Source organism: Apis cerana, linkage group LG8 (genome assembly GCF_029169275.1).
Source record: "Apis cerana isolate GH-2021 linkage group LG8, AcerK_1.0, whole genome shotgun sequence".
NCBI lineage: Eukaryota > Metazoa > Arthropoda > Insecta > Hymenoptera > Apidae > Apis > Apis cerana.
The window spans coordinates 1,558,229-1,584,506 of record NC_083859.1 but is presented as its reverse complement, the minus strand read 5'-3'; the positions used below and the strand labels follow the sequence as shown (position 1 = coordinate 1,584,506).

Genomic DNA, 26,278 nt, shown 5'->3' with positions numbered 1-26,278 from the left:
GTATTTTATCTTATCATTGTTATAACATTGCTATCTTCTTAAATTAAATTCATATTAATTATCAGTCCTTTCTCTCATTAGATTGATAAATTATAATTATTAATCAAATCTGTTATAGAAAATTAAAGAAAAAATGATAAAAAATAGTATAAATTATAACTTTGTCAAAAGATTGTAATTTTAAATTAAACTTTATGTAAATGGACTAACCTTCAAAATAAATAAAGATAAAAATGACCATCAAATCAATATATTTGAAATATGATGTTCAAATTCCATTGAAATAAATTGGATAGCATATAATTCACGAAGATATAAACATGTGGATGGGATTCACAGAAAAATCTTTTAAAAATTCAATATTACGTAATTCAAAAATAATTATAATGCTACTGAAAACAGTACGTTGACTCATTAGAAAAAAATCTTAAGCTATTTTAGAATACGACGACATTATGCTATGAATAAAATCTGTTTGATCAATGGTCAGAAAAACGGTTATACCATAGAGTAGTCCGGTATTAATATCATTTGTATATTTACATTGAAAAAAACTAATGTAAATGATTCAACATTATAAATCATAAAGTAATCGTTTCCTTAAAATTATTTCTATTTAATAATTAAAATTTATAAATTCATAAAACATTTTAATTATTTACGTTATGCAACAATTTAAATTTATATGTTAGAAATTATATTTGAAATATGTTTAAAGATAAAAATTAATAATGTGTACTTACTTTGACTGTAGACTGCATTAGCAATAATTAACAACATAAATGTTCCTTTGAGCTTCATGTTTAAAATATTCAATTTTCCTTAAAGTTCAATCTGGTGCGCCACCACTTGAATTCATTCACTTTCGATTATCGAGATCTGCCAAGATCAAACGCGATACATCGATCAAACAAAATCATCCGCACAATGTTCATTGAATTACTGACATGTATAAATCATAATTATCGATAAAACAATACATTTCAGAAAAAAAATATTAGTTAAAATGAATTAAAATACATCAACAAAAAGATGAGAATGTAAAAGCTCGATTGTGAGCTTTCTTCGATAAAGTGACTCTTCTCTTTTTTTCTCCTTTATTCCTTCTCTCTTGTTCCGTCCCTCTGAATAGTATACCGTGAACTGAAGCGTACAGTACTTTCCACGAGTTTTACTGAGAAGGAACGTGATGAAATACTGTTTGATACTCTGTTTCTTCTTATAAACTTATTTACTTTAATTATGAATCTATTATATATAGGCCTTCACGATCACAATTGATAATTTAGGCACGAAAATTTCGGAGAAATTTGTTAGTATATTTTCTTCCTTTTTTTAATGATTTATCAAAGAACTTCTATTTTGTAAGGCAACAGTGATTAATTGCGTATTAAAAATCACTTGATTCGTACTATGTCAAAGATTGAAACACTACGAAATCGAAGGGTTGAAATTAAAATATGTGTATTACGAAATAACCGCGAGCCACACCGTACCGCGGTTCGCAAACGAATGCCACTGAAGTTGCCGCTCTTCCGAATTCCGTGCCCACATAGGTGTGCGTGCGCCGTCTCCCTTCCACTTGAATTAGTTACCCCCACTAACGCACTGTTTCTCAGCTATGCGCACCATCTTCCCCCTGCTATGAATACACCACCGATGTGCAGCATTCGATTAGTAATGGGTCTGATCTAATTTCAAGCTTCTTCGACTTATAATCGCATTCAAAATAAAACTCAATTTTCCATATTAAACGATTCTTTGGAAATAACAAATAATACATTCTACATACAAATGTATTTTCAAAGAAATACGTGAGTAACAATTATTATATATTATAATGCAAATTTATATATAATTTAAAATGATTTAAAAAATATTCCAAAAGTACATGATTTTGAGGTTATCAAATCTTTAAGATTAGAAGATTATTTCATAAAGACAAATCATGTTTTATTATAATAAATTTTTTTATAGTTTTTGAAAACATGTATTTAGAAAATAAGAATAACTATTTTAATGCATTTACACATGCGTGGCTAGCTTGATTCTGTTCCTACTTTCCATCAGTCTCGAATCCGGTATATCCTCACTTCCTTTATCCCCACTGTATCTAACTGAGCGCGTGTGCAGTCGACGCGTCAATTATATCTGAATCGAAGACGATGTCTCATCCTAGTTATATTACAAGGATGAAAGCATTCTGATTTTTCATTAATAAATTCGAATATTCAGATATGTTTGCATTTTTCATCAACATGATCATAAAATAATCATTATAATCAAATTTTATATTTTAATAATAGACAATTGCTCTATTTTTATTGTATGTATATAATAATATGTATACACATATTAATTACCTAACAAATTTCTAGTAACAATCCAGTTATTATCTCGTGAATATATTTATTAAAATTAGTAAATATTATATTTTTAAATAATGCATTTTTATATTTACTTTTTTATTTATACTTTCTTTTTTGTACATTCTTAATCTCTATTTATTATATATATCATTAATTAAAATTTAATATAAATTAAATTAAAGATTTCCTTTTTAATTATTTTCCTAGCAATAATAATAATAATAATCTTTTATCTTTCATATTTCAGTCTTAAAGGAAAGAAGTCCAAAAACTCATCTATAATTAGCAGCAAACTTATTGATTTTTCTATTTGAAAAAATAACGAAGTTGTGACATAATTTTGTAGCATTTCGCACAGCAAACTCACAATATACGTTGTTTTATCATTAACTGCGAGAAGTGCGAAGATTACAAGCGTAGGATTCCGCGATTTATGAATGATTTGGAGGAGTGAATGAACGGGGTCGACGCATGCGCGCCACTGTCCAGATTCCATTCCCATTCCAATCTTGTTTCTATTCTCTCTTTCTATGTTTTATCCTTCTACTGCACTCCGATATCATGAATAGCTGTAAAATTCATAAAAAGATTTTTTTAAAATTTTTATCAAGGTCTCTCTACGATTATAGAAGTAACATTACTAAGAAAAAGAAAGCGTTTCTTTCATTGTTATGAAAATATTTACATAACTACATGGAAACCAACCCAATCCAGAGTAAATTAAGCTTTTTGGTTTTGCGATTTTATTTTATGACAAATGTGAGATTTCCAATCTGATAAGATCAGAATATTATGTTATTTTTTTTTATATACTTTTCGCTTATTTTAATTATTATATTATAATTATTTATAATTAAATCATCATTTTTTTTTATTAAAAGTTATGGATATTAAATCAATAGTTTATATAATTTTCTTATAAATAAGAAAAAAAAACATATAATTATTTTTGAAAACTTTACTTTCTGAAAATCACTATCTTTCAGACATAATTTTTTAGAAGACTTTCAAAATATTTATTTTCCTGTAAAGAATAATTTTTTTTGTAATAAAAACAATATTTTAAAGTGTTATATCTACAATTTTCAAAACTTAAAAAAAATTAAGTTATTTTTATTACATTTTTATATTTTTTTAATTACTGTAGTATATCTCGAAGAAAAGTATTTGTGATTCATATAACACTCATAATAGCAATTTGTCGATACAAGCTGAAAGTTATAAGATAACAAAATCTCTAAATATTGAATAAAACTATATGAATTCAACACAAGTAGTTGATCAATACAATTGTAAAGATATTGTCCAATTTATATATGAAAATTTTTTTTCCAATATAGTTTCAATAATAAAAGAAACATGTAATTTTACTTTTGACATATTTTTCTCAATAGTCTAAAAATAAATAATTTAATAACTAAAAATTGTTTCAATGTTTGTGTAAAAAAGATAAACAAATAAAACAATCTATATAAATTATTCAAATTTCATGAATTTTTCTCTGTAAATTATAATATTTTTAAAAATATTATTTAATAATAAAATATACAAAAATATACAAAAATATAAAGTTTGTAATTTAAAAGAAATACTAAAAGAGAATAATATCTTATGATGAGTGAAATTATATTAAAAAATATAATACGATAATAATTAATAATAAAAATATATCGTAAGAAAATATATTAGTCAGTTTAATTCATTTACTTTTTTTTTATACCTCCGCTATTTATTTATTTTTATTTTATTTATTTATTAGTTTTCATTAAAGATAGTTTGCTTTTATAAAACTGAATGAAAAGACAAGTATTTGCGAAACAATTTTCTTCCTTGGATAATACCTAATCCAGACATCCATAATTTTATCAATAATCTAATTCTTTAATTTTTAAAATAATTTAAATATTATTACGTAATTTAAAATTTCAAATATTGTCCGAATATTTTTTTAAATAAAAATTATGAGAAATTAAATAAAACCAAAATTATTTTTTTTTTACAAAACAAAAAAGAAAAATAAATAATATTGTTCATTAGATAATAAATTAAATTTATATTTTATATATGAACTTAAATAGTTTTTGTTTTTTTATTATATTTTGAAATATTTATGAAATATTTAATTCTCTTGCTGCTTTATTTTTATTTCATGCACTGATTTCATTATAATTTTACAGTTGAGAAAATTTTTTTTTAAAATACAAAATTTAACTATTATTTTAATTATAATCAAATATCAATTTTAATTTTTGTAATTTTATAAAAATTAAAAAATATTATAATATTATCATATATTTTAATATACAAACTAATTATTAATATAAATACTTTGATATACTTTCATAATTAAATTTATTTAAATATAACTAAAATAGCAAAATTTTTATGAAAAATTCGAGGAAATGACATTAATTAAGCTAATATGAAATATGATATACAGTAATATAATTTAATGAGATTAGGTCACGGTAAAGAATGCATCATAACATAACTATTAAAGAATTCTTTGCCTATATTAATTAAAAAGTTATTATCAAATTGATAATGTCAGCATAATATAAATTTACTTACTTTATATATATTGTATAATTGTATCATTCTAATTAAATTTGGTCTCAATAATTAAATAAAAAATATTTGAGAATGTTCCATATTACATGTTAATAATACATACAATACATACAATGTTAATACATACATTTTTTTTATTGTACACAGAAATCAATCATTTTTTTGTTAAATTCTTGTGAAAAAAAAATTAAATTAATTACAACTTGTATTTCGTTCATAATTATTAATATAAAGAAAAATGATTCTTATAAAAAGTATTAAATAAAAAAAATACCAATTAAAAATAGAATTTAATTTAAAATGTAACTAATTTTAAATCTAATCTAAAAAATATATGTACATATAAAATTATAATTATTATATTTAATTTATTATATTTAATAATAATTATAATATTAAATAATCTATAATATTAAATATCTATAATATAAAATAATAATTAAATATGTTACCATTTTTTATTCTGCTTATACATTTTATGTTCAAGAAAAACATTATAACTTTTTCCATTCGTGGCAATCTTCATCATAGTGACAAGAAATCGGTAATGGTGAGTACTAATCATAAGTTCGTGGACAAACTTCTTAACGGCGGTCAATGTTTCTTATTATTAGTTCTTATTTACTTTTTGATGAATAAATATCTTTAGCCACAATAAATCGAATGATGAATATTCAACGACGATCATCTATAAATATAAAAAAAAATATCAGATATATCCTAGCTAATTCTCAGTTTTTTTGTTTAAAAAGTAATAATATCGATGATCGATTGTCCTACAAATATCTGTCAAATATACAAAATTTATCCAATATCTGCAAAATTGCCTATAGTTTTTCATAAGCTTTCGTTGTATAGCGATGAAACAAAATATTACAATAGAGTAATCTGAAACATCATATTTTCAATTTTAATTTATAAAAATTAGTATTATTTTTCAAAAAATTCAAATATTAAAAATACAATTTAGAAAAATAAATATTAAATACATATTTAATAAAATTCAATAGAATTTGGGCATTTAAAACATAATATAATTATATATTAGAAGTACAAATACTTAGAAAATTATTATTTTTTTGAAAATTATGAGTTTAATTTAATTTGAATATTTAAATTAGAATTTGATACTTACTTAACTTATTTATTAAATTTTAATTTCAATTTTAATTCATTATAATTGCAGTGAATATCCTTGTAATTGAAGAAAAAACTTATCTTGTATAAATTTTATGAAACAATTATAAATATTATCACTATATAACGAAAAAACTATTAAAGAAAATATTAAAAATCGATGAAATTTCAAATTATTATTATTATGAATTTAGTGAAAAGAATAAAAATTAAAAATAATAAATTAAGAAAATTATTTTTTTTCATAAAAAGCTGAACCATATTTATTAATATATAGATATAATTAATTATATATAATCGTAAATTATTTCTATTATTGTTCATGTTTAAAATAAAAATACCTTAGAAATTTTATAAGAATATTTATCTATAATTATATGTTAAATAATTTTAATATTATATTTTAAATAATTGAAAGAATAATTCAAAAGAATCTATTCTTCGATACATTTAACTAGTGCCAATCGTCAATAAACCACTAGAATATTATTTAGTTACTGAATTTTGGTACTTTTAAATATTTGCATAAAAAGAAAATATTTTAAAAAAATATTAAAAAAATATCTAAATATTTTAAAATTATATAAAATCGAATAATCATCTAATTTATATAAAAATTATATTTAATATCACAATTTAACATTTTTTAAAATGAATAGAAAATACATAAATCTAAGAATAATCCAATTTAAAAATTTTCAATTATGATTTAAAAAAATTAAAATTAAAAAATTAAGATAATTCAATGTTTAAATAAATTTTTTTAAAATTCATATTTATAAAACGTTATTAATAATTATGAATAAAATCATAATATAAAAGAAAAGAAGTTTTATTGTTATACGCTTGTTCAATACTGCGCAGTTTAAAAGGAATAATTAAATGGAGCGGCTTATATATAAAAAATAAAACCCTTTATATGTTTAGTCAATCAGATCACTATACAATGGAAAGTTTCGTTAGGATTGGCTGAAAAGGAAGATCTACAAGTCAGTGTTCATAATAACTTTAAGTCCCATTCACATGAAGCATTTTGTAACGCATGACTGAATTTCTCATAGTGTTTCTAGACGCATGTTCAACAACGACACATAATGAAGAACAGTTACGAATAGTTGCAAAGCGTCCTATCATAAGTACGAATTTCTCGGAAGTGAACGAATCAGAAAAATCGGTGCAGAGAGTAGGACACATTTGCTATATAATCCTCCATATTGCGCAGTGATAGAATGCAAACGTACAGTTTTATGAAATTTCTTAACAAAAGATGCGAAACAGCTACCAGTGGTTAGTAGCAGTGCTGCCTTGTTCAGTCTATATGATATATATGATTCTGCGTACACAAGCAGTCAGTGTGGTGCATTCGGAATAATAAAATCGTTGATTGTCGATTCTTCTAATCCGTGTGCAGTGTTGTGTAGTGTTGCGTGAAGGTCGTGAACTTTTGCAAGATTATTCGAGAAGCTTGCAATCCGGAAGCACATTACGAAAGGAAAGGTTAAAAGGAAAGGTGGACGATCCTCCGCGAAAAGCCTCGGTAAAATGGCGGTGATCGGTACTCCGATTGGCGCTAAGCGATAGAAGAGGATCGCGCTCTATTCACGCTCGCTAAGTTTTGTTTTGATCTAGTTCGATATCTATTCTCACAGAAACCGGTCAATTCTTGTCATTTCAAATCATTCGGTTTGATTTCGTCGAATTCCATTTAGCATTGTGCGAAATTAAAACGGCGTCCCATTGACTGAAGATATATAATCTAGTCGAGGACGATCAAGGTGGTAAGAAACCACCGACGGAACGGTTTTCGACGGCCGTGATGCCGCATCGTTCCGACCTCGAATTTATCGAAAGGCCGAACGACAAGGACGACTCTATCAAATCCTTGTCGGCTTATCTATAGGTAAGTTTCGTGCCACGAGTGCATCTCTGCTTTCACCACTTTTATGTATTCTATAGTTCGTTTTCTTATCGTTTTAACCCGTTATTCGTTATTATTTGTTATTTTCCAATATAATTTTTAAAATTATTCACAAGTATTTTATCTTTGTTATTATTTTATGTTAGTCGCATACACTTAAGTTAGGTTAGGCTCTAGAAATTGATGACTCTGCATCTTAACGAGAATCGAGGCTGTTTTCGTTCCTATTGTCCTTCTAACGGTCGGAACTTCTAGAACATTAAAATTTACATTGCAACTGTATTGTATTTTTCTTAGAAAATTCCTTTGTTTACGTTGCTTTTTTTCCTTTTATAATCGATTATGTGTTTCCTTATACAGATTCATTTAAATAACTATTCGCGCCGTCGACAGTACGTTTTGTCACGATTTGTCATGCTTTCAAGGCTTATCATGAGGTTTACGACGTCATTGTGTTATTCTTTTTACGAATGTTGTGTTATAATTAACTATGTTCTAAATTAAAATTTTTTTTAATTGATATAAATTTGTATGATTTATGCCGTTTTATTAGTTAAATTTTTTATTAAATAATAATTAAAAAAATTATCGATTCAAAGATATATATATATACATATATGTATGTATATTAATAACAATGATTTTATTTTAGTATCAGTTTTAAAAAACCATATGGAAAAATTTTATAATCAACATAAAAATGATAAAGTGTTTTCTTTTATTTTATATTATTTTATTATTTTACTAAAACATTTAATTTAATAATCTAATGAATTTTATGATTTATATGGAATAATGATTTCGTAATAAAGATAATTTTTTTCGCAATAATTTTATTTCGCAATATAAAAAAAATTTGTGAAATAATACATAAATTTTTTAGGAAATTATTATTTAATATTCAAGAATATGAATTAAATTTTTAAAATATATATTTTTTAAATATATTCCATTAATATTATTATATTTATTGATTTTGAAATTCGTTGTTCATATTAAATGAGATTGCATAAACATTATATAAGTTATATTTTTTTATTCTTGATTTAATAATCTTTAAAAAATTTTAACAGTAAAATATAGAATAAAATATTTATTAATTAATAACTATAAAAATGATTTTATTTATTAAAAGTATAATGATTAAAGAAAAATTTTTATTAGATTAATAAATTACATTATCATATTTATATATATTTAATGAAAAGTATATTAATTATTTTTATTAAATGTATTGTAAAATAATGTTTCAGATTTTAAATTCTTGAAGAGACTCTATCTGTCAAAATGAAAATTGATCGCAATAGATTGAGAAAATATACATCAGAAGCGGTAAGTAATATTTTAATCATATTTTCTAAGAAAAAATATTATAGAATATGCTAATATATTAATTTCTACATAATTTAAATAAATTTTTAGCCTGCAAAATGTCAGGCGCTTATAAACAAGTTGCGCTCATGCTCCCATGCAGAATTGCTAGAGGAGCTAAAGCAAATAGATGCATGGACTTTTGGTAAATGTGAATTATTTCATTGGGTTGATGTATTGGATCTTAGTGACAGCATTTTGGAAGAAGCTGCTGCTAAAAGCCCAGATAATCCATGGGAATTGGCTTGTGATCTCCCTCAAAATAGAGAAGTACAATTGTTATATAATTTTATTTTTTTATGGATTATTATTCTTAAAAATATGTAAATATATTTATTCTATTACTTATAGGCAAAAGAACTTCTCCTTTGGGTTCTACATCTTACAACATTATTAATTGAACATTCATATTCGCGACATTTATACAGCAGTATGGAACATCTAGTGACTTTATTATCAAGCTGTGACATGCATGTTGTCCTTGGTGTATTAAATATTCTCTATATGTTCAGTAAACGTAGCAATTTCATTGCACGTTTAAACAGTGACAAGAGGCAAGCTTTATTAAGTAGACTTACTCTTTTAGCAGAGGTAGGATATGTGCATTAATTGATTTAATTGTTATATTAATATATAGGAAACTTATAAAAGTTCTAAGTACAATTTTTATATTTTAGAGTTGGGGAGGTAAAGAAAATGGATTTGGTTTAGCAGAATGTTGTAAAGAATATCCAGATAAGGTAACATAAATTCTATAAATGATTATAATTCTTATAAAATATATTGCATTCTTTTTTTTTTTTTTAATTTTTTTAGCCACTTCCAGCAAGTGCCACAACATTGCATTTTGAATTTTATGCAGAAAATTCAACGACAGATTCAAATGCCACATCAAACATTGGCACAAAAAAATCTGGACAGACGAATTTTGTAACATGTATACATATAGAAAATGTAGATAAACTGGGTAAAACACCAGCACAAATTATGAATGATTTGTTAAAAGTCAATAATGTACCCCAAGATCGTCAGGTAAATTATATTTGTTTTAATATTAATTTTGGTATGTATTTAATATTTAATGAATATAATTTAATATATAAATTATTATAATATATTTAATTATTTAATGAATGTATATATAAATATTTAGGTTTGTTATTTTTTTTTTTTTTAGATTGCGTTATTTACACATATAAGATTAGCACACAGTTTCTCTGACTATAGAAGACGATTACAATGTGTGCACGCTCGGCTGCAGGCATTATCAATACTTGTATATAATAGTGAACTAGAAGAAAATGCACATAGTTTGCTGCATCCTGGACTTTTAGAAGAATTAGTTGAATTACTGGAACTTCCACATGCACATCTTGTTGAATTACGTGCTGCTGCTTTAAGAACTCTTACAAGTATCATTCATTTAGATCGCAATCCACATTTTCCAAAGTAAGAAAAAATATTATGCTAAAATTATAATTTTTTCGATATTTTTTACGAAATTTTGTATCATTAATTTTTTTACTTATTGATTCATTTTAATTTATTTTAGAAAACCTAGTTCAAGATTAAATATGATAATCGATGTCACTGGAGCTAATTCATATCATGGATTTTTTCCTGTATTAATTCGAACTTGTATTTCAACATTGATTTCTCCACAACCTGAAGGACAACCATTTCCTTTGTCACTTGCAACAGCTTTATTTAGCTTTCTTTACCATCTTTCAAGTTATGAAGCAGGATGTGAAGCACTTGTTAGTTGTGGAATGATGGAAAGTTTGTTAAAAATCATGAATTGGCCTGGTAGCGAGTTTGAACATTTGACGGTAAAATTTTTTACAATTTCATTGTTTATTTAATTTCATAAAATATTTTCGTACTCAATTTTAATTTCTTATTTATAGTTTGTAACAAGGGCAGTTCGTGTTATAGACTTAATAACAAATATAGATATGCAAGGATTTCAAGCTCATGGTGGTTTAGCCAGTTTTATTAATCGTCTTGATATGGAAGTAAATGTTTGTAGAAAAGAACAACCATTTGAAATAGAACCGATACATTATCAAGATAATTCTCAGGCCACTCGTGAAAGATCAATGGATCGCGATGAAAGTTCTACATCTTCACGTGCTTTTGATGAGCGTGAAGAATCATCTAATCCTATGGAATTTTCGGAAGATGAGAACATGAGTTCTAAAACTGATGATAAAAATGAACAAATACCAGATTATTCGGCTGGAAAAACTGGAAAAACTTGTCTACCACAGCGAGTTACACTTTTAAAAGCGTTATTAAATTTTATTAAAAAAATTATTCAAGATCCTACATTTTCTGATAGTATTAGACATGTTATGGAGGGTACTTTGCCTTCTTCCTTGAGACACATTATCAGTAATTCAGAATATTATGGTCCTTCTTTGTTCCTTATTGCAACAGATGCTGTAACAGTATATGTTTTCCAAGAGCCATCTTTATTATCTTCTTTACAGGATAATGGATTAACTGATCTTGTATTGCATGCTTTACTAATTAAAGAAGTAATTAACTTGTTAATTTATTTTAAAAAATATAATGTATAATATATTAATGAAAATAATATAATATTTATTAATATATTATTTGTATTTACAGATTCCTGCTAGTAGAGAAGTTCTAGGATCATTGCCTAATGTATTTAGTGCTTTGTGTTTAAATCAGCGTGGACTAGAATCATTTGTAAAACGACGTCCTTTCGAACGCTTATTTAAAGTATTATTATCGCCACTTTATCTGCCTGCAATGAATCGACGTCGTAGCACAGATCCTTTAGGTGATACTGCTTCGAATTTGGGTAATGCAATGGATGAATTAATGCGACATCAGCCAAGTTTAAAGGTTGATGCAATCGCTGCTGTTATAAAGGTATTATATATTTTTTTTTAATATACATAGTATATTTTAAATATAACTTTACACAATATTTGTTGAATTTAAAATCAAAAACGAATATAATAGCAATAAATATATATTATTCATATTAATATTTATATGTTTTATTTTTATAGTTATTAGAAGAACTTTGTGTACTGGGTTGTGATCCTCGTTATATATGCTTGCAAGCTGAAGATAAATTCGATAATTCTCAATCAAATACTACTTCTGGAAATCGTCAATCTTCTGGACAATCTGTTGGAGTTGGAGTTGGAGATTCTGGTGCAGGAGGAGGAGGTGGCAGTGGAAGTAGTAGCGATGAAGAAGAAGAGGATGAAGAAGAAGCTAGTACAAGTTCTCATCCACAACGTGAGGAACAATGTTCATCATCCACTGCTCAACCAGTTCCACCACCTCAACCTAGAGAGAAAACTCCAATAGCTTTAATGGAATATATACAAAATGTTACAAAATTCGTTGATGCTATTCTTAGTAATAATTCGACGGATGATCATTGTAGAGAATTTGTTGCCCAAAAAGGTCTTGTACCATTATTATCAATTTTAGGATTACCCAATCTTCCAGTGGATCATTCAGTTGCCCAAACGGCACAAGCTGTAGCTACAGTTTGTAAAAGTATTTTAAATCTCGCACATGAACCATTAGTTCTTAAAACTGGTCTGTCTCAGTTGAATGAAGTTTTGAATTTGCTGAAACCATTATACAATTATATGGAAGCTCCAGGAGGATCTGTTTTATTACATGAACTTGTCAATGCTCCGAATTTGGAAACAGCTTTTACCAGTGATACGGCAACACCTTTACTTCATGCTATGAATGCTGCTTATGGATATATAATAATGTTTGCACAAGTGTGCCGTACCAGTCAAAGTGAAATCAGAAACTTGGCTATGAATCATTGGGGTTCCGAGCTTGGTTTAACTGTTCTGAAAGGTTTATCAGAACTGTACACAGCTTTAATCTGGGAAAGTACAGCCTTATTAGCACTTACCACGGAAGATTTTATTCCAGCTGGTTGTGATTTTGGAAAAGAAGATATGGATAAACTTATACGTCCTGAATCAACAAATGAAAGTGAAAGTACTAGTTGGTCTGGTGCTACATCTACAGATATGGGAAGTAATGGAATGACTACAGCTATGGAAGCTTTAAGCACTGATCCACCTCCTATACCTATGGAAGTAGACGAAAAACCAAGTGTTACTACAGGAAGAATATCTCCAAATTCTCATCGACTTACATATCCTAAACATTTGCTGGGACTTACATCTAAAATGGGCAGAGCTTTAGCAGAACTCTTTGCTATACTTGTAAAGGTAAATAAGGCATTATTCAAATTTTGGAATATATTTTTATTTCTAATTTTAATATTAAAATTTATTCAGCTTTGCATGGGCTCTCCAATTAGACAACGCAGAGGACAACAAATGCCTCCAATACCAGCCCTACCTTCACAAGCGTCTAGAAGTGTAGCAACTGCTTTAAATTGTGTATTAATTCGCGGATTATCATGGGATAAATTACCACCATCAACAGTACCAAAACTTCAAGTAACCTTTTTGATGTGCACTCTAAGTTTTGTATCTCCTGCACTATTTGATGAAAAGGGATATCCATTTCATTTGATGCTTCAAAAATTCGTTAAACTCGGCGGACAAAATGCATTTTTCGCGTAAGTAAATTTAATAATGATATTAAGAAATATAATTTTTTAAATTCTTAATAATTCATATTTTATTTCGAATAATATTTTTATATATTTTTAGTGCTTTCCATTGGGTATTATCTGGAGGAGGACAATTTCCGTTATCTGAAGGATTAGAGCATCCAAATTTACCTGATTGTACTGGAGAATTCTTAGATGGTTGGTTAATGATTTTAGAGAAAATGGTGAATCCTAAAACTCTTCTTGATTCTCCATATGTTGTTTCTTCAAAATGTACTGGAATATACAAAGTATATGAAACATTTGATCCTATAAAATATCTTACGGATATTCATAAGGTTTGTTCAAAACGAAATAAATAAGATATTTTATGTTATTGATTATATTTATATTTTTTATCAATTATAGGAAGCTTTTGAGGCAGTAATGCTAATGTGGGGAAAGAAACCTTTAAAAAATTATGGAGTTCATATGACAGAACTTATTTTATCCATCTTAAGACATATTTTACGAAGTGAGCAGATCATAAAGGTATATATATTTTATATTTATGCAAAATATGTAGAATTAATATTAATAATATCTAAGAAAAGAAAGATTAAATATCTAAGAAAGAAAATTGAAAAAAAAAACAAATTTTTTTTAAATTAATTGCTTTATAGGAACATGCTGAAAAAGAAGAAAATAATGAAGGAGGTATTAGTGGTAGTACTAGTGGAACTAGTGGAATCGGAAGAGGCGGAACAATATCTGATCGCAGAGAAGAACCAGAAGCAGATGTAAATCCAGAACATCTAAGACAATTGATGGATATGGGTTTCAGTAGAGCTCATTGCATAGAAGCTTTGCTTCATACATTGACAGTTGAACAAGCTACTGATTATTTATTAACTAATCCTGCTACTTTACGTCGATCAGATGTGCCAGCAGGTGATGTAAGCGGACAAGATTTAATAATGGACTTAGAACTGGTAGATGATGATCAAATAATGCATGCCATAGCGATGTCGCTTGGAGAAACAGCGGAAACGCGAAATGTTTTCAGCACAGAAGAATCTAGTTCACGTGAAGCTACTACCATAACTGAAAGCATAGATAAATTTACACAAAATGCTTTAAGTCAATGTTTAAATTTATTGGATCTCATGCCTGATACTGTATACAGAATTTGCGATTTATTAGTTGCTATCGCTAAAAGAAACGGAGATGAATGGCGTGATAATATGTTACGACAACTTATGAAAGAAATTGGTGGTCTAGTAGATTATTTAATTGAAGTTGCTGAAAGTCAAGATCCGAATGCTGGAGTAAAATTAGTAGAATGTAAAGAAGCTAATAAAGTTACTGGACGTATTTATCTATATACAATGTTCTTTGAGGGAACATTCCAAGAAATGCGAGTGCCCTGTGCTCAAATCGTAGAAGAATATGCTATTTTAAATAAACTCGTACGTTTATTAGTCGTAAGTGAGGGTCCGTTAACTGCAAGTAAAAGTAAAATTGTTAAAGAAGGTAATAAGGATACATCATCTACGAAAACTAGAAAATGGCTTGCACCTTTGTTATTACTGATAGAACGTTTAGAAAAAGTAGCAGTACTGACAAAGAGAAAAGAATTAATGTATAAAGTAACAACTAGGATGTGGAAATGGTTTGATCTCAGCACAGGAAAATGGAATTTATATTCTCCAGTAAATAATCGAATAATTAATGATGCGTATTGGGCTGGCGAATCTAGTACTAGAGTAACATGTAATAGGCGACGATATGTAATTAATTTTTCATGCATGACTCAAGTTAACGAAGAAACTGGTAATAGAAGACCTATCACGATGGGCTTTAAATTGCATACCGGAAATGAAGATGGTGGATCAGGTTCTGATACAAATATGGACACTGATGAAAATCGAATAGAAGATAAACGGAATACAGTTTTACAAGGGTTAGATCCTAGCATGGCTCCAAGTATCATACGCGCTTGTGTAAGATTGATGGCTATTCCAGTAGATCGAGATGCTTTACATGCAGCTATGAAAGTTTGTTTGAGACTTACAAGAGATTATGAAAATGCCGAAATATTTGTTCGTGAGGGTGGTGTGAAACTTCTTCTAGAAATGTCTCAAGCAAGCAGTTTCATTGGATGCATAACTTTAAGTACTCTTTTAATAAGACATGCTTTGGAAGAACCATGTACTCTTCGATTAGCCATGGAAAAAGTAATTCGTAGTCGTACTCAAGGCAATATTCCTCCAGCTTGCAAAGAAATATTATTTATGACACGTCAAATTAATAGCGCTGTATGTCGCAATCCGGAAGTTTATAGAGAAGTTTGTGAAAACATTTTAAGAGTAGATATTCGTCTGTTAGGAAAAGAGGATGATGATAATAGATTAATTGTCAAGGCACTTCCACCAAGTCACTCATCAGTAATGCCTATGGTAGAAAAAGCTTCAATATCTGTTGTAAAAGATCTTCTGAATGCTCTTATAAAGCCTATGCCAGTTGTCTCTGATGAAAAATCTTCTACACCAACAAGGAGTCCAGAAAAGAAGACATCTTATTCTAATGTTGGAAGTTCATCTTCTCGACGAGATGTTCTTAGAAATAATGCAACAACATCAAATGATACTCTTGATGATGAGGATCAAGTTTCTCAAATAATACCAATGAAAATTTATCCAGATAATAGTAACAATAGTAAAGTAGAACCAGAAGAAGCAGAAAAACCTTTGTTAACAAAATCTGCTATTCTGAAGATTCTTGCAGAAGCCGTTCGCTCATATAGTGCAGTTGCAAGTTTAATTACAGAGCATGCATATCGAGCCGGACAAAGTGAAATGGTTCCTGAATATACAACAGCTCTTGCTTTTCTTTTGGATAAGCTTTTACCAATGTCACCAGAAAATTCAAGTGACAAACAATGCAGCAGTATGGCGAGAATGTTAATAGCTGCTATTGCTTCCTGTAATCATTCTCCAGATGTTCAAACAACTTTAGTGACTGAAGTAAAAGCAGCTTTAACAAGAACTCTAGCTCTTCCTGAAAGTTCTGAGAAACATGCACAAATTCAATTATTAGTTGGATTGATCTCTACCATGATTGATAGTTGTCCACCAACTTCTTACAATCAATTAAGGACCTCCTTGAAGATGCATCAGTACAACAATGTTAACTATATTGTAAGAATCATGTTGAGAAAAGGAATAATTACAGATTTAGCAAAAATTCCACATAGTCTGGATTTATCAAGTCCAAATATGGCTGCTACCATCAATGCTGCTTTAAAACCATTGGAAACGCTTTCACGAATTATAAATCAACCAATGCCAGGTGCTATTAATAATAAATTTACAAAACCAAAAAGTAGAACAGTTCAAGAAGAGCCTATTGGAGAACAAACAGGAACTACAACATCAGAAGCGACACATGCTGTTGGTGAAGAAACGAACGAAGACGCAGAGAATACAGAACACGATATATCTGTTACTGCGGAAAGTCTTGAACCTACTTCGGAAAGTCAAGTACATGAAGATGAAGCTGCTTTAGAAGACATTATGGATCAACTGCTTGAAAGGTAACCATATATGATGTTTTATATTTTTAAAATTTTCTTTTTTGAAATATTAATTGAATTAATAATATAAAAATTTTAATGAATATATATATACATATTTTTAAATTTGTATAAGCTACTGTACTTATAGTCAAGTAGTGTACTATTTTCCAGGGACGGACCGGGCGTGACGGAAGATCAATCTTCTCGACCACATAGACCAATGGACATTGATGAAGAAAGTCTTGCAATAAGAGATGGAGAAGCTGATTTTGATCCAACACGAGATGCTACGGTAAGAATATTTTATATTAATTATTTTATTTTTTTTTATAAATCAAAATATTTAAAATATAATGATTTTTAATATATTTAATTTTTATTTTATGGAATTATATCTTTTAGGAGGATTTAATGAGCTCTGATTCGGATTCTGATAGTAACCCATCTGATGATAATGAAGATGAAGTGCAAGATGATGAAGATGAAGAAGAAGAAGAAGAGGATGATGGTAACTTTATTATGTCATATATAATAGAAATATTTATTCAATTGAATTGTATTAATATTAAAATTTTACTTATCAGGAGAAGAAAATGAAGAAGAAGAGGAAGAAGAAGAAGAAGGATCCTCAAATTACGAAGAAGACGGAATTGAATTCTACGAAGATGTAGGAGAAAGTGGTGTATTCAGAATGATTCCATCAACAGATCGTGATGGTAGTAGTGTCGTAATGATTCGACATAATATAGATAATCAAGACAACGTGAATTCTTCAACTACAGTTACACCACGATCTAGTCTTCCATGGAGTACAACATTTCCTCTTCCTTTGGGACTATTTGAAAATCCTCCATCAATTTCTGAAAGTAGTGGTGAGCATGAAATTGATCATTATGATAATAATAATATCAAAAAATAATAAATAATTATATTATAAAAAATTGATATTTAATTATAATATAAATTGATTTCTTTATTTGCAGGTATTAATTCCCATTCATTGCTAATACCACAAGGAGGTTTAGATGCTACTAATACAAGAGGTCAGAGAGCTGTACGACCGCGAAGATATCAATATCTTCAATTACCAAATCCACGAAATCCAAATCCACCAGTAATATTACAAAGGTAAATTAATTCAAATTAAATACATTAATTACATTTATATAAATTTGAGTTTAAAAATATGTAAATTTTTATATTAAAAATATAAATACATAAAAAATAATTAAAAAATTTGTAATTATATAAAATATAATTAAATATTTTACTTTCATTCAATCAATTAAATTTTTGTAAAATAATATATATATTGTATTTGCAATCAATAGACTTTTAGGTCCAGCTGCACAAGCAATTCCATTATCTGCCAGTCAGGTTTTAGCTTCCAGTTTTCGAGATACACGCGTTGTAGTAATGGATAACGGTGTTGGAATATTAACAAATCAAGAAGAAGAACAAATAGATTTTGTGGTTTGTAAATTATGATTTTTATTAATTAATTTATTTTTTCTTCATTAATAATAATTTTTTAGGATCAATCTGGCTATCTTTTTGGATCTAGTCTTGCAACTACAGTAAATAATACTCCTACTGCTTTACATTGGTGGATTGAAGAAAGCAAATTATTAGATGGAGACTCTCAGACGGATTGCTGTGTCGGTAAATATCAATATTAAAGATATTAATAAATTAAAAAAAAAAAAAGGATTTTAGAAAAATAAAATAATTTGTTTTTGTTAAAGGTGTTGTACATAAACTAATTCCTGGACTGGAAAAACGTAGAAATGCAGAATTGGGAGAACGACGTGAAAGACGTAAAATGCAATACGCTTCTGAGAAAAAAAATGAAAAAGACAACAAAGATGGAAAAGATCATTTAAATAATACAGAATGTATATTGATTACAATTAATTATTTCAGTTGTATTTTACAAATAACTATATACGCTTATTTTTAATTATATTTTTTAGCTGGTTCTTCTACTATAATATCTATGGATGAACAAATATCAACTGCATCAACATCACAAAGAGAAGAAACGAATAATTTTGTTCCTAGATTTGAAACTTGCGTGGAAACAACTCGATTAGAACGCACACTTGACGAAGATATAATTGGTACAATTATCAACATTTATATTAGCTAAAATTTAATTAAACAAAAATTAAATTATTAAATTTTAATCATATCAATTTTTAGATGTAACTGGTGAAATGGATGCAACCATTCAAGAAGATGAAGAACGACCACCACCTCCCCCACCAGAAGAACAACCAACAGAACCTAGAGATCCTAGAATAAGTAACCGAAATCCAACTTTGGAACTTGCTGAAAGTATAGTGGATTCTGTACTTGGACCTTGCGCGTCTGAAGCAAGCAGATTAAGTAATTTAATTTTAAAATTATTTTTTATTATTATTAATTTCTTTTTTCAGCACAGAAAGTTTTTAACAATGTGAACTAATTATTACAGGACAATCTGAACGTACCGTTGAAGGATCTAATACTAATGAAACATCTAGTCGACCTAATACATCCATAGTTGTTGATTTTAGTCAAGAACCTAATGAAGATCTATTAAGAGAAAGTGATTCATCTGAATGGATAAGAATTCTTACGGATGACAGTCAATCAAATGTTGAGCGAAAGTAAATATCTTTATATATATATATATATATATGTATATATAATATACACATAAAATTAACTCATTTAATATAACTCATTCAATCAATTAATTAAAAATTAATGTGACTAAGTTTATTAATTTAATTTATATATTCTTGATATAGTGCGAATATCCTCAATCAAATACCTACCACTTCCGCGTCGGAAAATATTAATCCAGAAATATCAGAACAACAACAACAACAGCAGCAGCAGCAACAACCATCTCTACAACAGCAGCAACAACAAGAGCCACAACAATCACAAGAACAATCGCAGCGACAACAACAAAATCAACAATCTCAAGAACAACAATTACCGGATGGTGTAGATCCTTCTTTCTTAGCTGCATTACCCGAAGATATGCGTGACGAAGTTATTGCTGAGCAACTAAGGTATTTATCATATTACTATTTATATAATAAAAGAAATTGAGTAGAAATAAATCTATTTTTAATTCATTGATTCTGATTTTTGCAATTTTCATAGACTTCAACGAATTCGACAACGAGCACAGGCAACTGTAGTCGAAGAATTAACAGGCCCGGTTGAAGTTAATCCTGAATTTTTAGCTGCTTTACCTCCAGCAATACAAGAAGAAGTTCTTGCACAACAACGCTTAGAACAACAACGTCATGCAGCCGCAAGTGCCAATCCAGAAGATCCAGTTGATGCAGCTGCATTCTTCCAAAATTTACAACCTTCTCTTCGACAAGCGGTCAGTCAAGAAGTCAACTTTTATTCATATTTTATTCATATTTTTTTTATTGAAACATTTCTAATGTTTTATTTTTATTTTTTTTTATTAAAATATTTAATGTATAATTTTATTTTTCTTATATGTATAGATTTTAACTGATATGGAAGAATCGCAAATATCCGTTCTTCCACCAGACTTAGCTCAAGAAGCTCAAAATCTTCGAAGAGAATGGGAAGCTCGAAATAGACATATAATGCAAGATCGATTTCTTAATCACGTTAGTCAAGGAAATGCCGCCTTATCTAGTATATTGCGAAATTCTGGAAGAGGTAAATGATAAATATCATATATTTATATTTGAAATATTTAATTACAAAACTAATTAAACATAAAATAATAGGTAGAGGTGGTGGTACGCGTTATGCGATTCATACAGTAGCACAAAGAGGATGGCAACCATGGTCAAATGGTGATCCTAGTATAACGCATCATGGAGCGGGTCTACGACTCAGAGGTAGACAATTATTGGATCATGAGTCGATGGCTTGCGTATTGGTATTACTGTTTGTTGATGAACCAAAAATTAATACATTAAGGCTTCATAGAGTTATCAGGAATCTTTGCTATCACGGTAGCACAAGGGAATGGGTAGTTAGAGCTTTACTAAGTATCATGGAAAGAAGTAATGATGAAAATAAAGATATAGCCATGGACTTTGGTGGAAAAATCAGAAGAAAAAGCTTAGTGCCCATGATGCATCATGATTATTGGTAAAATATTTTATTTTTTAAAGACAAATATATTTTATATAATTATATTGTATATATATCTTTTAATTTCTTTTTTTTTTTTAGTGCTCCTAAAATTTTTGATCAAAGAAGCAATGCACAGTCATGGTTAAACATCAGTATTGATGCTGCGCTTGGATGCAGAGCAAATGTTTTTCATATTATTAGACATGGAGGCAAAAAATCAGAAAGACAAGGCAGTAGTATTGCCATCCATCCTCAAGCAGCTCCTACAGTATGCAGGTAAATTAATTAAATTATTCATATATATGTGCCTAAAAAAAATATAAATGTATTTTAAAGACAATCTATTGTATAACAGATTTTACAAAGAAATAAATAAATTTTACAAATATATTTTATCTAAATATATTTATCTAAATATATTTTACAAAGAATTTTTAAATAATTTAATTAATTTATCTGCATTTTTTGTAGGCATACATTAGAATTATTAATATCATTGGCTAAAGGCTTTCCTGGTTACTTTGTACCAATCAAATCTAAAGAATCAGATGAAAAAGAAAGTAATAAAGAAAAAGATTCAAGTAACAAAGAAGAAATCGGTTCAAAAGGTAAATCAACATCAAAACCAGGAAAAAGTGATCAACCTGATTTTTGGGATATGTTGTTGAAACTTGATTCATGTGCTTCGAAAAAAGGAAAATCAGTTGCTAGGTCACACTCAAATTCAAATTTAGGAAATGATACGGAACATAATACCACAACTTTTGAATCATCCGCTTTCGGTCAATTAATTTCAATGTTAAACTGGTCGGTTATTAAACGTAGCAGTCAATTAACGGATAAAGTGTTGAAATTGTTGTCTTTAATTTCAATCGGATTAACGGAAGTGAATCCGTATCGTAGACAAGAAGGAAATAAGAATAAAAGAACAGATGTGAATAAAGAACAAAGCATTGCTGCACCAGAAGAACATCTTAAATTGGCTGTGCAAGTATTGACAAGTAAAAGTTGCTCTGAAGAAGGACTTGAAGATGCAACAGCTTTGTTGCTTAATTTATCTCATTGTCCTGATCCTACTAGACAATTGGTAATTGCTCAAGTTCTATTTATATACATTTAATATTTATATATTTAAAAAATTTTTTAAATTATTAATTTGATAAAATAATTTTTACAGATATTAAAATTACTCTTAGAAGGTGCCATGGAATTGGCTAATGTTGTTTGTGAACATATTAAAGATTTATTAATGGAATTAAAAGTTTTGAATCGTGAACTTAGACGAAATTCTATCGAAGAGCAACCGTCAACTAGTACTGGAGGTTCTCGTTGGGTTCTTTTAGATAGGTATGTTCTTTTAGATAGGTTTTTGAATTATACAATGTACAAATACTATTTTTTTTTTTTTGTATTTATACATCGATATAATAATTTATTATAGGTTTACCAACGAGAGTGTAGTTATTACTGCACCAAGTAAAGTTAAAGCCGGCAGCGATCTTCAATTACCATCGATGGCTGCTCTTGTTAGCAAAACTTCTAGTCAGGCATTTTTCTTAAGAATACTTAAAGTGATTGTACAAATAAGAGAAGCTGTACGTTTAGCAAATAATAAAAAAACATGTATGTTCAACATTTCATTACTTCTGTCATTGAAATATTAATATAAAATAAAAAATAAAATAAATTATAATATTTTTTTTCAGCCACTCAAAGTTCCGAAAGTTCTGTAGATACTGAAAATACTAATCAAGCTTCAGAATCAGGTAATTTGAAGCTTTATATTTTTATAAACATAGCTTAATTTTCACAGTTAGTAAATATTCTTACTAAATATATTTGAAATTTATAGGTGAAGACAAACTTCCATTATTAAGTGAAAGTTTAGTATTAGATCATCTGTGGGAAACACTTAGTGCTTGTTTATTGGAATTGGAATATACTCCAGATCAACATGCAGTTTTAGTATTGCAAGTAAATATTTATGTTTATAAATTTTATTTCTATTTAATTTCTTATTAGAAAATTGCACATGATGAATTATATTTTATAGCCTGCAGTAGAAGCATTTTTCCTAGTACATTCATCATCGAGTACTTCTCGTGATCGTCATCTAAGTACAAGTACGGAAAATCGTGAAGTAGTTCCTGATCTAACACCTGTTTCACCAATTTACTCAGATAATGAAGGAACATCCCAATCAGAAGCTACTATTAATACTTCTTGGGATATACAACCTACGCCACAGAAGACGTTACCACCGGACCAACTCAAGTTCCTTAAATTTGCAGGTACATTAGTATATTAAAATATCATATATAATATTATATATACATTTAATAGAATATTATATAATAAAAATTCATATTTATTACGTTTTACACAGAAACGCACAGAACTGTTTTAAATCAAATTCTTCGTCAAACAACCACACATTTAGCAGATGGACCATTCTCTGTATTAGTGGATCATACAAGAGTTCTTGATTTTGACGTAAAAAGACGATATTTCCGAACAGAATTAGAACGAATGGATGAAGGTATTCGAAGGGAAGAATTGGCAGTACATGTTCGTAGGAATAATGTATTTGAAGATTCATTTCGAGAACTTCATAGGCGTAATGCTGATGAATGGAAAAATCGTTTTTATATTGTTTTTGAAGGTACATAATATGCAAAAATCATTAAAAAATATGTTAAGATATGAAGTCTATTTTGTTTTATTCTATTTTAGGTGAAGAAGGGCAAGATGCTGGAGGATTACTTAGAGAGTGGTATGTTATTATTTCCAGAGAAATTTTTAATCCTATGTACGCATTGTTTACTGTAAGTCCTGGCGATCGAGTTACATACATGATAAACTCCTCTTCACATTGTAATCCTAATCACTTATGTTATTATAAATTTGTCGGTCGAGTTATAGGTAAGTTTTTTACTTTATATTTTTAATGATATACAAAAAAATAAAAATAATTAATATTGATAATTGTTATCACAGCTAAAGCAATTTATGATAACAAATTATTAGAATGTTACTTCACGCGTAGTTTTTATAAACACATTTTGGGAATACTTGTGAAACATACAGATATGGAAAGTGAGGATTATAGTTTTTACAAAGGACTTGTATATCTCACAGAGCATAATATTGCTGATCTTGGATACGAATTAACTTTCTCTACAGAGGTAAATTAATAGATTAATAGAATTTTCAATTTTTATTTATATATTCATTTTTTTTATTGTACATTATGATTTTTTAATTGATTTTCTAGGTAAACGAATTTGGTGTAAATGATGTGCGTGACTTAATACCAAATGGACGTAATATCATTGTTACTGAGGAAACAAAATTAGAATATATTCGGCTCGTATGTCAAATGAAAATGACTGGAGCAATTCGTAAACAGTAAATAAAATAAAGATTAATTTTAATATTTTAAATTTCTTATAGATTTATAAAATATAATATTTTTTTATTTGTTTACAGATTAAATGCGTTCCTAGAAGGTTTTTATGATATTATCCCCAAACGACTGATCTCTATATTCAATGAACAAGAACTTGAATTGTTAATTAGTGGATTACCCAATGTAGATATTGAGGATCTTAAAGCTAATACTGAATATCATAAATATAATGCAAATTCTTTACAAGTATATAGCAAAATATTTTATCTAACAATATTTTTAAATTTGAATTTGAATTTATTAATAAGAAATATTATTTATTTTATATTTAGATTCAATGGTTCTGGAGAGCATTACGAGGTTTCGATCAAGCAGATAGGGCTAAATTTTTGCAATTTGTTACTGGAACTTCAAAAGTGCCACTTCAAGGTTTCGCTGCTTTAGAAGGAATGAATGGTATACAAAAGTTCCAAATTCATCGTGAAGATAGATCGACAGATAGACTTCCGTCAGCACATACATGGTAAATATATATTATTTCATTTTGAATTCTTTCGAATTTAAATTTAACTTATAAAATTCGTTTCTAGTTTCAATCAGCTAGATCTACCAGTTTATGAAACATACGATAAGCTTCGCACGAATTTATTAAAAGCGATCCACGAATGCAGTGAAGGATTCGGTTTCGCCTAAATTTCTGCAAAGTTGAGCAAATTTTGCGTGATTTTGCATGAAAATCGAAGAGCGAAGACAAAAAAGAAAAGAGGAATAAGATATAAAAAACAACCAAAAATAACAAAGGGAAAAATGATTAAAATATTGATAAAACAAATGTAAAAGTACCGATTGATCTTCGCTCAAGATTTAGTATATAAACTTTTTACTTCGCTATATATACATATTAAAACTAAAGGCGTATGTATATACGTAAAATTAACGATGTAATTACCGATGTCTCGTCGCTAGAGTTTATTTTGTTGAACGATCTTTAAAAAAAAAATGAGGAGATGCAGAGCTTAAAGATAAATAATTCCTGATGGAAGGAAGACTTAAAAAATCAGACACTTTAGTTAAGGATCTTAACAATTAAGAGATAATAAATAAGAATTCAATGTAATTCATCATTGGAAAAAAAGAAAAATAAGAGAGAATGCAGCGGGCTGAAATAAATGTAATATAATTGCGACTCAAAACCGCTCTACTCTTGAACAGATTCAGATAT

General features: G+C 27.9%; 2 protein-coding genes and 1 long non-coding RNA gene across 7 annotated transcripts in view; 2 read left to right on the top strand and 1 right to left on the bottom strand.

The window, feature by feature from the left end:
• LOC107997280 (uncharacterized) overlaps positions 1–2,258 on the bottom strand; it is a 28,695-nt gene extending 26,437 nt beyond the window's left edge. Inside the window, exons 1-2 of one of the 3 annotated variants that reach the window (XM_062077845.1) lie at positions 2,030–2,258; positions 744–1,642 (exon numbers count right to left, since the gene is read on the bottom strand). In XM_062077845.1, coding sequence (XP_061933829.1) covers positions 744–801 — 58 coding nt within the window. In that variant the 5' untranslated portion in view covers positions 802–1,642; positions 2,030–2,258. Of the gene's footprint in view, positions 1–743; positions 1,643–2,029 lie in introns of those variants that run through there. The other 2 variants (XM_028666223.2, XM_062077846.1) reach the window with 2 other exon arrangements.
• LOC133666522 (uncharacterized) lies at positions 1,683–4,052 on the top strand. The gene is made up of 2 exons (XR_009830749.1): positions 1,683–1,814; positions 2,617–4,052. It is a non-coding gene; the product is annotated as an uncharacterized LOC133666522 (long non-coding RNA).
• A 3,047-nt stretch (positions 4,053–7,099) lies between these two features.
• LOC107996791 (E3 ubiquitin-protein ligase HUWE1) lies at positions 7,100–25,856 on the top strand. Of its 3 annotated transcripts, none has more exons than XM_017055025.3 (43): positions 7,100–7,977; positions 9,249–9,327; positions 9,418–9,636; positions 9,718–9,957; positions 10,044–10,106; positions 10,183–10,398; positions 10,544–10,815; positions 10,919–11,195; positions 11,274–11,906; positions 12,001–12,270; positions 12,414–13,616; positions 13,686–13,972; positions 14,067–14,304; positions 14,375–14,497; positions 14,629–17,540; positions 17,694–17,814; positions 17,925–18,030; positions 18,107–18,394; positions 18,506–18,650; positions 18,854–18,995; positions 19,058–19,184; positions 19,268–19,417; positions 19,496–19,642; positions 19,725–19,910; positions 19,999–20,173; positions 20,318–20,587; positions 20,682–20,910; positions 21,041–21,221; positions 21,293–21,662; positions 21,747–21,923; positions 22,119–22,734; positions 22,825–22,994; positions 23,089–23,270; positions 23,354–23,413; positions 23,500–23,621; positions 23,701–23,938; positions 24,034–24,309; positions 24,381–24,569; positions 24,645–24,832; positions 24,922–25,055; positions 25,137–25,302; positions 25,389–25,579; positions 25,647–25,856. In XM_017055025.3, exons 2-43 carry the CDS (start codon positions 9,283–9,285, stop codon positions 25,747–25,749), a joined length of 12,447 nt encoding a protein of 4,148 aa, XP_016910514.1. In that variant the 5' UTR covers positions 7,100–7,977; positions 9,249–9,282; the 3' UTR covers positions 25,750–25,856. The 3 variants fall into 3 exon arrangements, with proteins under 3 accessions (XP_016910514.1, XP_016910505.1, XP_061933827.1); XM_017055016.3 differs by having other exon boundaries at positions 17,679–17,814; XM_062077843.1 differs by lacking the exon at positions 7,100–7,977 and adding an exon at positions 8,045–8,432 and having other exon boundaries at positions 17,679–17,814.
• The last annotated feature ends 422 nt before the right edge of the window (positions 25,857–26,278 follow it).

Excerpts from the sequence above, each read along its gene's own strand:
- LOC107996791 (XM_017055016.3), top strand. The coding sequence starts at position 9,283 with ATGAAAATTGATCGCAATAGATTGAGAAAATATACATCAGAAGCG. Across the intron at positions 9,958-10,043 it reads GACTTACTCTTTTAGCAGAG|AGTTGGGGAGGTAAAGAAAA; the intron begins GTAGGATATGTG and ends TTTATATTTTAG. Across the intron at positions 19,911-19,998 it reads GTCTGAAGCAAGCAGATTAA|GACAATCTGAACGTACCGTT; the intron begins GTAATTTAATTT and ends TAATTATTACAG.